This window comes from Dasypus novemcinctus, chromosome 3 (assembly GCF_030445035.2).
Source record: "Dasypus novemcinctus isolate mDasNov1 chromosome 3, mDasNov1.1.hap2, whole genome shotgun sequence".
NCBI classification, from domain to species: Eukaryota; Metazoa; Chordata; class Mammalia; order Cingulata; family Dasypodidae; genus Dasypus; species Dasypus novemcinctus.
The window spans coordinates 33,949,751-33,965,214 of NC_080675.1; the positions used below are offsets into that span (position 1 = coordinate 33,949,751).

The window sequence follows — 15,464 nt, forward strand, 5'->3', positions numbered from 1 at the left end:
CACCCATGCTGAGGTCTTTTTATGTAAATCACCTGCATGACATCTATAAACAACCAAGAAATAGAATTGTATCTAAAGGGTACTTACAGTTTTTATTTTAATGGATTTTGCCAAAGTGCTGCCTAAAATGGTTATACATGTTTGCACCCCTATCAGCACTGCTTCACCCACAGCCTTGCCACCACATGCTATGTGTGTACTGGAGAACCTTCCTGTCAGTCATTTGCGGTATGTCTTACACCGTAATCTATAATTTAAATGAATTCAAACATACTAGTCTTTTCTTTCACGGTTTTTATATTGTTTCTTATGTAAGAAGGCTTTTTCTGCCAAAGGTTATATTCACTTTTTTCTATGGGATTTTTCAAATACTTCCATGGGTTTAAAAAACAAAAGTTTAGGCCTTTGATCCACTTGAAATATATTCTCATGACTATTGTGTTAAGCAGGAATCTAAATTTTTAAAAAAATGAATAGCCAACTTGCCATTATAACAATATGATCATAATCACTAATATTTATTGAATGACAACAAACTCTTGCCAGGTCTGCTCGATATAATCCCACATTATTGGGTTGTTAGATCTGAAATACCACCTTCATAATATCCTGAATTACCATAAATACATAGGTTTGTTTACAGACTTTCTATTCCGTTTCAACAATCTATGTCTATTCTTTTTTTTTAAAAGGGAAATGTGTATATATATATATATATATATATATATATATGTATGTATGTATTTTTTTAAAGATTTATTTAATTTACTTCTCTCCCCTCCCCCCCTCCCCCCCGCCCGCCCTGGTTGTGTCTGATCTCTGTGTGCATTTGCTGAGTGTTCTTTGTCCGCTTCCGGTGCTGTCAGCAGCACAGGAATCTGTAGCTCTTTTTTGTTACGTCATCTTGCTGTGTCAGCTGCTGTGTGTGGTGCCACTCCCGGGCAGGCTGAAATTTCTTTCGTGCTGGCCAGCTCTCCTTACAGGGCACACTCCTTGAGCTTAGGGATCCCCTAAGTGGGGGACACCCCTGCGTGGCGCAGCATTCCTTGCACGCGTCAGCACTGCGCATGGGCCAGCTCCACACAGGTCAAGGAGACCCTGGGTTTGAACTGCAGACCTCCCATGTGGTAGGCAGACACCCTAACTACTGGGCCAAGTCTACTTCCCTATGTCTATTCTTATATTACCTTGTAATTGTCTAAAAATTCCTACTGTATATTATCAGCCCTGTTTAAAATTTTAATAACTACCTGTGATAGTTAGGCTAATGTGTCAACTTGACTAGGTAATTGTGCCCAGTTATTTGGTCAAGCAAGCACTGGGCTAATTGTAATAAAGGACATTTATGAACTTAAGTCACCAGTGACTTTACCACACAGATAGCTGATTACATCAGTCAGGGAGCTTGCCATCAGCAATGAGTGATGCTTTATCCAATCAGCTGAATACCTTAAAAGGGGAAGTGAATTCAGCATTCAGAGAGAATCTGGTACTGGGAGTGGTTCTTGAGGAACAGAGTTTTAAACATGGGATGTCTGAGGTGGTTCCGGGAGTTTTGCAATTGGCTCTCTACTCTAATTGCACTCAAGGGTACTAATGACTCCCTTTCCAATAATGAAGAGGCTGCTAACGGTCCATGGTGTGAGTTGGCAATAGAGATATGCAAAATATCATCACTGGATTCCCCTACTTCCATGCTTGTAAGAAGCAAGGATCTGGGTGAGAGTGTTTTCAACACCTTAACAGAATTTTGTGGTGTCAAAAGTATACTGGTGTTGGTTGGCTTCTCTTAGATACTCTGGATACAGTTACAAAAGAAAGAGATGAGTTAAAGGCTTCAAATTTGAAACTTAAACACTGCATGAGTGATGCAAAAGTTTGTGTGTGTGCTCTGAAAGAAAATCTTGTCCCCTGTAGGCACAGGCTTAAAATACTCGAGAACCAAACTCAGACTCTCATTGTACGAGTAGCAAGAGTTACAAAGGAAACTAAAATCTCAACCCCCCAGGGTTTCTGCAGTTAAAGTGAAGGCATTGATTGCTAGAGTCACAATAGTTCTATAGTAGAATACCAGTAAGTCCACTCTAATCCATATTTTATTCCTCCAGCCTGTGGACCCGGGGATGGTGATGCCCACTCCACACCTAAATCGAGAGGGGGCTGAGATCCCACATGGTTGATAGATGTGATTCTCCTGCTTGCAGTTGTAGGCACTCTCGGATCCTGGTGCGATCTCGGATCCTCATCTTCACCGCCTTGTTAGCTGACCCGGGTAAGTCCAATATACAGGAGAGTAGGAGATGCAACTCTGCTGAAGCTAAGAGCCCAGCTGTCACATGCACAGTCCAGAGATTCAAGTCTCCTGAGTATACACCAACCCCAGCGCCAACCGTAAGATCAGTAAAAGTGACAGAAGGGGCACGTATAGAAAGGTCACATCTGAATCCAAATCCATCACACTCAGGAGCACAAATTTCAAAGTAGGTCCCACTGACAAGGCACTGAACTCCAGAGCCATCTGTTATAACCATAGAACCTGTGTGTCTCCATAGCCCTCAAGAGCACCAGTACCTGGGGTTGTATCTACTTTGGTTGTCTCTTGAATGCTACTGAGACGTGCATAAGCGCGACCCCTCAGACGATCTCCTCTTTTTTGAAGACTCTTAGCCATATAAACTCCTTTGCCTTTACCATGGAAGGGGGTGGAACTCAAGAGGCTTAGGATAGAGACATATGGGATGGTGATAATATTGGTGGGGACATTGGAAACCAAAATTCTGCTGAGAGTTTACCAGATAAACCTGTGATGTCCTGCCCTGTCGAGACCACACCTTGTCTACCTTGTATCACCCAGCCTCCAGCCTGCCCCAGGGAGTCCAGACCTCCTCCCAGCTCTGAGGTGGTTACCAGCCCAGCTCCAGCAACAACTTATCCTTCACTGACCTGCCTCAGTGGTCAGGTCAGTGGAGAGGCAGCTCACTGACCTGCCTCTCCAGCCCTATGTTATAATATTGCCTGCAGGGACCTTGATCTTCTTTCCCTCCCACAGCCATCACACTGGTCCATTATATTGATGATACCATGCTGATAGGACCTAGTGAGCAAGAAGTAGCAAAGATTCTAGACTTATTGGTAAGGTATTTGTGTGAGAGAGGACGGGAGATGAATCCAACTAAAATACAGGAGCCTTCCACCTCAGTGAAATTTCTAAGTGTCCAGTGGTGTGGGGCATGTCAAGATATCCCCTCTTAAGTGAAAGATAAGCTATTGCATCTGGCCCCACCTATGACCAAAAAAGAGGCACAACACTTAGCTGGTCTCTTCGGATTTTGAAGACAACACATTCCTCATTTGGGTGTGCTACTCTAGACCATTAACCAAGTGACAAGAAGAGCTGCTAGTTTTTATTGGGGACCAGAACAAGAGGAGGCTATGAGACAGGTCCAGGCTGCTATGCAAGCTGCACTACCACTTGGGCAATATGATCCAGCAGATCCAGTGGTGCTGGAAGTTTCAGTGGCAAATAGAGATGCTGTCTGGAGACTTTAGCAGGCCCCTCTATGAGAATCACAATGCAGACCCTTAGGATTTTGAAGCAAAGTCCCGCCATCCTCTGTAGATAACTATTCTCCTTTTGAGAAACACTTGGCCTACTACTGGGCCTTAGTAGAGACTGAATGCTTAACCATGGGCCATCAAGTTACCATGAAACTTGAGTTGCTTGTCATGAGCTGGGTATGGTCTGACCCCCAAACCATAAAGTTGGATGTGCACATCAGCACTCCATAATATAGTGGAAGTGGTATATATGAGATAGGGTTTGAGTGGGTCCTGAAGGCACAAGTTACATGAGAAAGTAACACAAATGCCCATGGTCACCACCCCTGCCATATTACCTTCTTTTCCAGCCTACAGCATTGGCCTCTTGGAGAGTCCCTTACAATCAGTTGGCTGAGGATGAGAAAACTCAGGCTTGGTTTACAGACGGTTCTGCACAATATGCAGGTACCACCCGAAATTGGATGGCTATAGCACCACAGCCCTTTTCTGGGACATCCCTGAAGGATGGTGGTGAGAGCAAATCCTCCCAGTGGACAGAACTTCAAGCAGTGCATCTGGTTATTTTGCTTGGAAGAAGAAATGGCCAGAGGTGTGTCTATACACAGCTTCATGGACTGTTGCCAATGGTTTGGCTGGATGGTCAGGGACTTGAAAGGAATATTATTGTAAAATTGGTGATGAAGAGGTCTGAGGAAGAGGTATGTGGATAGACCTGAGTGGACAAAAATCATGAAAATATTTGTGTCCATATCAATGTTCACCAGAGGGTGACTTTAGCAGAGGAAGATTTTAATTATCAAGTGGATAAGATGAACCACTCTGTGGTTAATGCTCAGCCTCTTTCCCCAGCCACTCCTGTCATTGCCCAACGGGCTTATGAACAAAGTGGCCACGGAGATAGGGATGGAGGTTATGCATGGGCTTAGCAACATGGACTTTCCCTCAACAAGGCTGAGTTGGCTACACCCACTGGTGAGTGCCCAATCTGCCAGCAGCAGAGACCCACACTCAGTTCTTGATATGGCACCATTCTACAAGGTGATCAGCCTGCTACCTGGTGGCAGGTTGACTACATTGGACCACTTCCCCCAATGGAAGGGGCAGCAATTTGTTTTAACTGGAATAGACACATACTCCGGATATGGTTTTACATTTCCTGCACACAATGCTTCTTCCAAAATTACAATCCATGGACTTACCAAATGTCTTATCTACTGCCTTGGCAGTCCACACAGCATTGCTTCTGATCAAGGAACCCATTTCACAGCAAATGATGTGCAGGAATGGGAACATGCCCATGGAATTCACTGGTCTTACCATGTTCCCCGATCACCCTGAAGCAGCTGGATTAATATAATGGTGGAATGGCCTTTTGAAGACTCAATTATGTTGCCAACTAGGTGGCAACACCTTGTTGGCCTGGGGCAGTGTTCTCCAGGAGGCTGTGTATGCTCTAAATCAGCATCCACTCTATGGTGTTGTTTCTCCCATATCCAGGATTCATGAGTGGAATCAAGAGGTGGAAATGGGAGTGGCACCACTATTATCCCTAATGACCCACCAGGAAAACTTTTGCTTCCTGTCCCTGCAACCTCAAGCTGTTGATCTACTGGTTTTAGTCCCAAAAGGAGGAGGGCTGCCACCAGGGAACACAACGATTGCATTGAACTGGAAGTTTAAACTGACCTGGCCACTTTGGGCTCCTTTTTCCTCTGAATCAACAGTTAAAGAAGGGAATTACTGTCCTCACTGGGGTGATTGATCCTGACTATCAAGGGGAAATAGGACTGCATCTATATAATGGTGGTAAAGAACAGTTTGCCTGGAATACAGGAGATCCTCTAGGGGGTTTCCTAGTACTGCCATGCCCTATGATTAAAGTCAATGGAAAATTGCAACAACCCAATCCAAGCAGGACTAACAATGGCCCAGAATCTTCAGGAATGAAAGTTTGGGTCACCCCCACCAAGCAATGAACCACAGCCAGCTGAAGTGCTTGCTGAGGGTAAGAGGAACATGGAGTGGGTAATTGAGGAAGGTAGTGATAAATATGAACTTTGACCACATGACCAGTTACAGAAACGAGGACTGTAATAGTTATGAATCATTCTTCCTTGTTTCATTAAGAGTATAATTGCATATGTACACAAAATAAATGTTTTCTTCCCCAACCCTTTCCCTTATCATACAAGTTGTATTAGCTTCATGTCATAATATTTAAAGATGTCAAGTTTAAGAGTGAATATTACCCAAGGACTTGCACTCTATTCTGAAGGGAATGAATGTGTTTCCGGTTGTATGTAGGAGAGGTGAATATTGCCAGGCGGAAATGTACATACACACACACATATAAGCATGTCTGTTATTGTTTTTACTTAGAGACTTAAGTATGGTTTACGGCAACGTGTACGGTTGCCGAGTTGACAAGGGGTGGACCTTGATGGTTAGGCTGATGTGTCAACCGGGCCAGGTAATTGTGCCCAGTTGTTTGGTCAAGCAAGCACTGGGCTTATTGTAACATAAGGACATTTTTTGACTTTAGTTACCAGTGACTTTACTACATACATAATATAGATAGCTGATTACATCTACATCAGTCAGTGAGATTCATGAGTCAGTTGAATGCCTTAAAAGAGGAAGTGATTTCAGCACTCAGAGAGAATTTTCCAGCTTGTCTTTAGACAGTCAACATCTCCCAGAAACTCATCAAGGACCTTCACTGGACTTTCATCAGAGCCTTGGTTTGTAGCCTGCCCGAGGAACCTGGACTTGTACATCTCCATAGTCACGTGACAGGCTCTTATAAAATTGCATACTATTGATAGATATCTCTTGTTGACTCTGTTTCCCTAGAGACTAATACACTCCCTATTGACTAAACCCTTTAATACGCCATATAAGGCCCTTTCCTTCCCATCTTCTATCTCTGGAGCTGCAGATGTGGGTGCAGACTCATCCCTTCCATTGTTTTCCACGTTAAACCTTCTGGCAGTTATCTGAACAGGAAAAGCACATTTATTCCATGCAACCCTGGGCTTCCTATACCTCATCTTCTGTGTCTCATTTACAGGGCAAGCACCTACTCAATTTTTTTTAAAATTTTTATTTTGAAATAATTTTAAACTTATAGAACCAGACCCACACAGGACTCTCTAACACAGTACTGACTCATTATTTCAAAGATTAAGTCAAACACCACCACCTCTAGTCTTTCTCCCCTCCCATCCCAACCAAGTAGAAAGAAATCATTCTTTCCATGTTTATGACTCCATGGATCCTACCCCTCCATACTTTTACCTGGGCACAGTATTTTACTGTATTTATTTATTTACATGTTCCTCTTCCCCATCTATTGAGTCTTGAGGGCAGAACCATATCTTATTAAGCACCTTGTTATGGATTTAATAAACATTTGTTGAATAAACAAATATAAAACAAAGACCATTAATGATCTAGCAATCAAATGAGCTTCTGGTTTATAAAAAAAGCAACAAATCTTTAAATGACACAAAATACCATTTTCAAAACAGTATAAAAAAGTGAGTGCACTTAATTACACTCAATCAGCTCATAAGAGAGCATGTTTAATGAAATACTAACAGAGAAAGTCAGTAGAAGGGGGAGAAATTTTGTCTTGCAAGGACTAGAACCTAGGGGCTCCATAATCATCTGGCATCCTTTCGATGTTGTACCTGGTCAGGGCAGAAAAACAACACCAGTAAGAAAGGTGTGTGCAGAACCCCTCTACTAACCCATTCTTTACTGACTGCAGTGCTCTTCCCCATTGCGAATCCTTTGTCTCAGGGGGAACAGTCTAGGTAGAAATCATAACGAATGATTTAAGCTGACCATAATATGACTTCATCTTTTTTTTTTTAAGATGTATTTATTTCTCCCCACCCCCTTGTTTTTCACTTGCTGTGTCTGTTTATCTTCCCTATTTCTTTAGGAGGCACAGGGAGCTGAACCTGGGACCTCAATGTAGGAGGGAGGTGCCTAATAGCTTGAGCTACCCCCATTCCCTACTTTGCTGTGCCTCTCATTATGGTTTTCCTCCCCATGTCTCTTGTTGCATCATCTTGTTATGTCAGCTCACCAAGCCTGCCCATTGCACCAGCTCACTGTCCTCTTTAGGAGGCACCAGGACCCAAACAAACAGCCTCCCATGTGGCAGGCGGGAGCCCAGTTGCCTGAGCCACATTCACTTCCCTGACTTTATCTTTATTCTTCAAAAGCATAAAGTCAGCAAATGGGGAGCCAGGATCTGACTTAGGTAAGCCCAATTCTTTAGCTCATATTCTTCTCTCTACATTGTGTTCTCCCCAAGCTGAAGAACTGGTCAATAATGCTGAGGATCAACATGGAAACATACAAGAAAGATAAAAGGCAGCTTTTGCTTTTTATGAGCTTGGTTTTCCAAATAAGGTGCTAATCACAAGCACCATGCTTTCAAAAAGATATTCCTGGTCATAGGATTAGCTTGATTTAAATTCTGCTTTGTACTTAAGCAACACATCTATTTCTACTAGTAATCTTACTATAACAATTTGAAGGTCTCTCTCATTCCTAAATCCTAACTTTATCTTTTGCTCTTGTTCTTGCTACCTTGTCTCATTTCTTCTAATATAACTATGTAAACATTTGATGCAGTATTCTCTTTCAAATCCTTCTTTTAACTTGACCCATTTTTTAAAATGTTAGTTTGAAACACTTTTAAACTTACAGGACAGTTACAAAAATAACACAAACATCATACAGAGAACATACCCCTATCCTCCAGATACCCCAAATACCAAATTTTGCCTCATTTCTCCCTTCTTTTTAGATCCTGTAGGAAGTAAAAAGTGGAGTTACAAACCAGAACCACAACAGTATTAGTATTTATACTTACCCATGTTGGTACTCTCATCAGAGGTGTTTTTTTTTTTTTTTTTTTAATGTGGCACTTCATTCTATTGCCTACTGTCTTTTCCTTTCAATCTGCTTAATTTTCTTAAGTATCTCTTGTAAGGCTGGTCTATTAGTAATGAACTCCCTCAGCTTTTTAAAAAATCTAGGAATATCTTAATCTCTCATTTTTGAAAGACAGTTTTGTTGGATATAGAATTCTGGGTTGGCAATTTTTTGCTTTTGGCACTTTTAATATATCATCCCCACTGTCTTCTTTGGCTCCATGGTTTCAATGAGAACCTGACATTTAATCTTTTTTTTTTTTTTTTTTTTTTTAAGATTTCTCTCCCCCCACCCTGCTGTTTGCTCTCTGTGTCCATTTGCTGTTTGCTCTTCTATGTTTACTTGGATTCTTGTCAGCAGCACCAGGAATCTGTGTCTCTTTTTATTGTGTCATTTTGCTATGTCAGCTCTCCATGTGTGCAGTGCCACACCTGGGCAGGCTGCGCTTTCTTCACACAGGGTGGCTCTCCTTTCGGGGCACACTCCTTGCACGTGGGGCTCCCCTACGCAGGGGACACCCCTGCATAGCACAGCACTCCTTGCGTGCCTCAGCACTGCAAGTGGGCCAGCTCACCACATGGGTCAGGAGGCCCTGGGTTTGAACCGTGGACCTCCTATGTGGTAGGCAGATGCTCTATCCATTGAGCCAAATCCACTTCCCCATTTAATCTTATTGAGGCTCCCTGGTATGTGACATATTTCTTCTTCCTTGTAGCTTTCAGAATTCTCCCTTTATATTTGGCATTTGATATTTTTATTAAAATTTGGGTTTATTCCATTTGGAATTCATTGAGCATATGTATATTGTGTATATATATTCATATATTCCATTAGATTTGGGGAGTTTAAACCATTATTTTTTTGAATATTTTCTTTGCCCCTTTCTTCTCTTTCTGGGACTTCTCATAATGAGTATATTGATATACCTGACAGTATCCCACAGGTTCCTCAGGATCTGTTCACTTTTCTTAGTTCTTTCTTCTTTCTGCTCCTCAGACTGGAAGATTTCACTTGTTTTATCTTCGAGTTCTCTGATTATTTCTTCTGCGAGCTCCAATGTTCTGTTGAACCCTGTGAAAATCTGCCAAAGGGGTGCTGATGCACAGTACCAGAAATCTACTGGCTTTTGTAAAGGGTATTTAATTGGGGTAAAAGTTTACAGTTTACAAGGCTCTAAAGAATCCAGCTTACCAATGTCAGTTCCCTTGTGTTGAAGCAAGATGGTTGCTGATCTTTGCCTCTCTCTCCTTCCTGGGCTTCCTCTTCCTCTTGAGGCTCTGTGGACCCAGCTTCTTCCTGATCTTAGCTGCAGGATGGCATAGGGCTTGCCTCTCAGGGCTTGTTTCTTTCTGGGCTTGCTTTAACAGTCTCGGCTCTCTTCCCTAGGGCAGCTGTAAGCTATCAGGCAAATGGCTCATTTCTCCTAAGCCTTAGAAGTTTGAGCCTTCTCCTTTCTGTCACATGGCAGGATCAAAATGACAATGTTCCCTCTTCTTCTTATGTGTCTTCTTCTTTCTTTTTGTCTTCTTTTTTTTAAAAGATGCATAGATCATAAAAAATGTTACATTAAAAAATAGAAGAGGTTCCCATATACCCTACACCCTACCCCACCCCACTCCTCCCCCATCAACAACCTCTTTCAACATTGTGGCACATGCATTGCATTTAGTGAATACATTTTGGAGCACTGCTGCCCCACATGGATTAGTTTACACTCTACCCCAGTCCATTCAGTGGGTTATGGCAGGATATATAATATCCAGCATCTGACTCTCCAATATCAATTAGGACAACTCCAAGTCCTGAAAATGCCCCCACATCACATCTCTTCTTCCCTCTCCTTGTCCTCAACAACTACCAAGGCCAATGTCTCCACATCAATGATACAATTTCTTCCATCGCTAGAGTCACAATAGTTCTATAGTAGAATATCAGTAAGTCCATTCTAATCCATATTTTATTCCTCCATCCTTTGGACCCTGGGATGGTGATGTCCACTCCATCTCTAAATCGACAGGGGGCTTAAATCCCACATGGCTAATGGATGCAATTCTCCTGCTTGCGGATCCCTGGTGTGGTGGTTGACCATCTTCACCTCCCTGTTAGCTGATCTGGGTAAGTCCAACGAACTGGAAAGGAGGAGTTACAACACTGCTGAGGCTCAGGGCCCAGCCGGTACATGGACAGTCCAGAGATTCAAGTCTCCTGAGTATACACCATCCCTAGCGCCAACCATAGGATCAGTAAAAGTGACAGAAGGGGCATGTGTAGAAAGGTCACACCTGACTCCAACTCAATCACACTGAGGAGCACAAATTACAAAGTAGGGACCACTGACATAGCACTGAACTCCAGAGCCATCCATCATGACTGCAGAACCTATGTGTCTTTGTAGCCCTCAGGAGCCCCAGTATCTGGGGTTGTATCTACTTTGGCTATCTCTGGGACCCTGCTGGGATGTGCATAAGCGCGACCCCTCTGATGACCTCCCAACTCTTTTTTTGAAGTCTCTTAGCCATATAAACTCATTTGTCTTTACCATTCCCCCTTTTATTTAAGGCCTTTTTTTAGTTGCTTCACCAGCTGGTGATTGGTAGAAATCCCTCCATGGCAGGGAGGCTCATCCCGAGGAGTTATGTCCCATGCTGGGTAAATGCACTTACATGCTGAGTTTGGCTTAGAGCATGGCCCATGGGTCTTCTCGAGTGAGTGTCTGTTTATACCAGCTCACCAAGGGGGTGGGGACTCAACCTGAGTTAGGCCTAATCAGAAGCCCTAAATTGATTTTATCAAGTAAACTTAATCAGAGGCCCCTCACTTAATTTAATACAGTCAAAGGGTATCACACCCAGAGGAACAGATTAATTTACAAACACAATCTTTCTCTTTTTGGGATTCACAAAAATAATTTCAAACTGTCACAACCCCCTCTAGGGAATATTAAATTTCTGTTACTGTGGTCTTCCACTCTGGTTCCTTTTCATAATTTCTGTTACTGTGGTCTTCCATTCTGGTTCCTTTTCATAATTTCCATTTCTCTATGATATTCTTTTTGTGTTCATCTATCACCTTCCTGAGATCCTTCAGTTCATTGTCCATGTTTTCCTTTAGCTCTTTGAACATATTTAGGACCATTTTTACAAAGTGTTTGTCTGGTATGTGCCAGGTCTGGTTCTTCTCTTTTATGGTTTCAAATGCTCTAATCTCCTTTACCTGGGCCATCAATTCCTGTTTCTTTGTATGTGTTGAGACCTTTCATTAACACCTGGGCATTTTAACGTGTTATTGTTGAAATTTAGACTATGAGGTGTCTGTTCCTAAAGCTTGTATCCAGTTAGTGTTATGACAGCTTTCCTTGAATGTCAGGACCTAACAAAAAGAAGGGGAAAAAAGAAAACACCTTTCCCAGTCTTTGCAGATTGATGCGTGCCAAGTCCTCTCCTTCAGCACTTATCCATCAAACTCCAGGTCAAAGCATATGGACCTCCTTGATCCTTTCTGCACATGTGTCTTGTCCTGGGCATGCATATGTGACTCTAAGAATTCCCCCATTTACACAGATACGATTAATCCTCTTCGTTAAGAAAGAGTTTCTATATAGTCCTGGGCCCCTACTGTATGTCCCATAGCCAGCAATCCCTTGCCCCAGGCAGCCACAACTTGACTGTCACCCACAGCATTCTGTAGGAGAGCTCTGTGAATTGCCTTCTACAATCAGGGCATATTCTGGATAGCAAGTCCGTCAGGCCACCACCAGATAGGTTAGGGTCAGACATACATGTTCCCAGTATGTGCATGAGGGTTATTCTGCTCCTTCCAGAACCAGGACCAGGGATCTGCAGACCAGATGAAGATGACTATCCTCAGCAGAGAAAGGCTATCAGTAACACAGGTCAGTTCTGCACAGCATAGGGGAGGGTACAGCAAGGGTGCCACGAGATCCTGCCACTTTTAGGTAGCCTTTTTCTTGATTCAGTGCTCATTTTGTTACTATAATCCTGGAACTGTTTTCTGGAGCTTTAAGATGTTTCTACCAATTCTTGTTGGTTGTTCAAAGCTTCTGAGGGGTGAGAGCCCTAAAGCATCTTGATTGGGGTGGGGTCCTAAGCTCCCAATTGTATATTGTTTTTTTTTTTTAAAGATTTATTTCTCCCCACCCCCTCATTGTTTGCACTTGCTGTGTCTGTTGTCTTCCTTGTTTCTTTAGGAGGCACTGGGAACTGAACCCAGGACTGCCAGTGTGGGAGGGAGGTGCATAATTACTTGAGCCACCTCCATTCCCTGCTTTTTTGAGTCTCTCATTATGGTTTTCTTCTTGTGTCTCTTGTGTCATCTTGTTGTGTCAGCCTGCCATGCCTGCCTGTCACGCCAGCATGCTGTCTTTAGGAAGTACCAGGAACCAAACCATGGACTTCCCATGTGGTATGTGGAAGCTCAGTCACTTGAGCCACATCCATTTCCCCTAATTATATGCTTTATTACACTTCCCAGAGTAATTTCTCACCTATGGTTAGATGAGATTTGGTGCATTCAGGGTGGTATGGCTATAGACTCACCTATGGTTAGAAATGTACATGATAGGAACTCCAGGGATCTTTCTGATTCTTCGCTTAAGGTCCCGATCAACTGTGGCCACAATATAACACTTGTGCTGGAAGAAATATGGACTGAGTAGTCATATAAAGTTCATTGAGTCTACTTTGTGATTTTGTGACAACCACTAATTAGTTTGAAGAATCATTCCTTTTTAAAATAAATATCAAAGGGAAGGAAATAACATTTTGGAGGGCTAGGAGCTTGTATTTATAAAATAAATATAAGGAGTTGCCTGAACTGACTCTAGCCCTAAGAATCTTGAGGGGGAGTAGGTAGAAAAACAAATGATTTTTAAAAGATACAAACTATTTTCTATCTCATAAGTGGTGGGGACTTTCACATCTGGGGTAGCCAATTTCTTGGTCTGGGGAAGGAAGATGCCCTGGGGGACTGTATGCAAATGTGGGGTAAGTACCTTAGAATGTAGGGCCCAGCTCTTGTCTTTCTGTGGAATGCAAGACTGAGATGTGCTGTGAGGCCTCCTAGTGTTGGAAGTAGGTTACTCCTTTGGTCACAGAGGCAGAATATCACTTCCAGGACAAACTTGAGCCTGGCAGCTCTGAGAGAAGTTATGTTCAATTGCCAGTTGGAAGCTACTCTGTGTTTACCTCTACCCAAATCTTCCACTGAGTTTTCTCAATGTGTGTTTTTTAAAAATATTTAATTAATTTATTTTTATTTTTTTGAGATATCAGGGATTGAACCCAAGACCTTGTACATGGGAAGCAGGCACTCAACCACTGTGCTACATCTGCTTCCCAATGACAGTTGGTTTTTTCATGTTTGTTTTGTTTTTAGGAGGTAACGGGGATGGAACCTGGGACCTTGTATATGGGAAGCTGATGCTCAACTGCTTGAGCTACATCTGTTCCCCCACTGAGTTTTATAAAAAGTGCAGCCTGGTGTCAGCTGTGCTATTGGAAATTAGGGAAATGCTTGGCCCACCCAGGGGATGGTGTGATTAAAAGGATAGCAGTGTGCAGACCAGATTAAGATGACTATCCTCAGCAGAGAAAGGCTATCAGTAGCAGTTCTTGTGGTGGCTTGACAAGGCGGCCAGAAGAGAAGAATAAAAAACCTACTTATTCTAGGGTATATGTTGGGAAAGTACTCTGGAAGACTCTCAGATTTCATCAAGAAACATTTTTGGGATTAGGCTTAGTGAAGAGGGAAAAATTTCTGCCTGAGGAATAAATGGATATGGAACTGTGTTATAGTCCTATTTCATCTCACAGTGAGATAGAATCTGATATATTATTATGTACACATTAATTCACGTAAACCATTTACAGAGAAGATCTGTGGAATAATGATTCAGTAAGCAGGTGCCCTGAATCACATACCCAAAAATGCAGGCATTGGGATGTGGAACCCTTGTCTCTTCCTCAAGCCTGTGCTCTTTGCATTATAGTTAGAGTACAAATTTTCAATCTACTTCATCGAATAAATGAGGGTAACTGTGCCTCATTCATAAGAATTATGAAGGGATTCTACTTTTTTTTTTTTACCATGTATATTCCTAGATACTTTATTTATTGATTACAAACACTCACCAATTTTTCTCCACAGCATAAAGAAAGAATTTTAAATTAATGCTACCTGAGTTACTCTCTGAACTAAACAGTCATCTGCATAGGTTCCTTTGTGTGTGCATGGTAATCGTTCAAATCTTGGATCCTTAGCAATCCTGTAGGGTTATAAAAATGGATTAAAGAAAACATGCAGGCAAGTGAGTAACATTCTGAGTATCAATCAGTGAAATTAAAATAACAAGTAAAACTTTTAAGGCACTCTTGCTCTCCTGACATACTCTAATTGGGAAGACAATTTACCTCTATGGGAGTTAAAAGTTTACTGACTGACAGTATTGTGCTTTAGGTCATTTAATCTTCACAAAACTTTTGAGTTATTATATTCCCATTTTACAGATGAGGAAGCTGGCTCAGAAAGATTAATCAATTTGTTCAAATCACACAGGTGGGAAAAGGCAGGATTCAAAACCAATCAATTTTAACCCAACAATTTCACTTTTGGGAAGCTGTCTTAAGTAAATGTACAAGAAGATAGAGGTGTAAGGGTGGTCACTACAGCACAGTTTTAAAGAGTGAATAAAAATGAGCTAATCTAAATATCCATCAGCAGGGGAAAAGTGAGACTCATTTTGGTACGCCTATGCATTTTATGGCGTTCTGTGTAGCTATTAAAGAAAATGAGGTAGGGCTATATGTAGTGATGTAGAAGGATTGATAAACAGTTGAATTAAGAAAGTAGGCCACTGAACAATATATATATAATATAATTCACTTAAGAGAATACAAATCTTTCTCATTGATTCTCTTACTCTAGATTTGCAT

At 42.0% G+C, this 15,464-nt stretch overlaps 1 protein-coding gene across 1 annotated transcript in view; it reads right to left on the reverse strand.

The window, feature by feature from the left end:
• Positions 1 to 7,005: 7,005 nt before the first annotated feature.
• Positions 7,006 to 15,464, reverse strand: part of FCF1 (FCF1 rRNA-processing protein) — a 29,954-nt gene continuing 21,495 nt past the window's right edge. The window contains exons 6-8 of the mRNA XM_004455160.5: positions 14,710 to 14,797; positions 13,071 to 13,165; positions 7,006 to 7,253 (exon numbers count right to left, since the gene is read on the reverse strand). Coding sequence (XP_004455217.1) covers positions 7,205 to 7,253; positions 13,071 to 13,165; positions 14,710 to 14,797 — 232 coding nt within the window. The 3' untranslated portion in view covers positions 7,006 to 7,204. The remainder of the gene's footprint in view (positions 7,254 to 13,070; positions 13,166 to 14,709; positions 14,798 to 15,464) is intronic.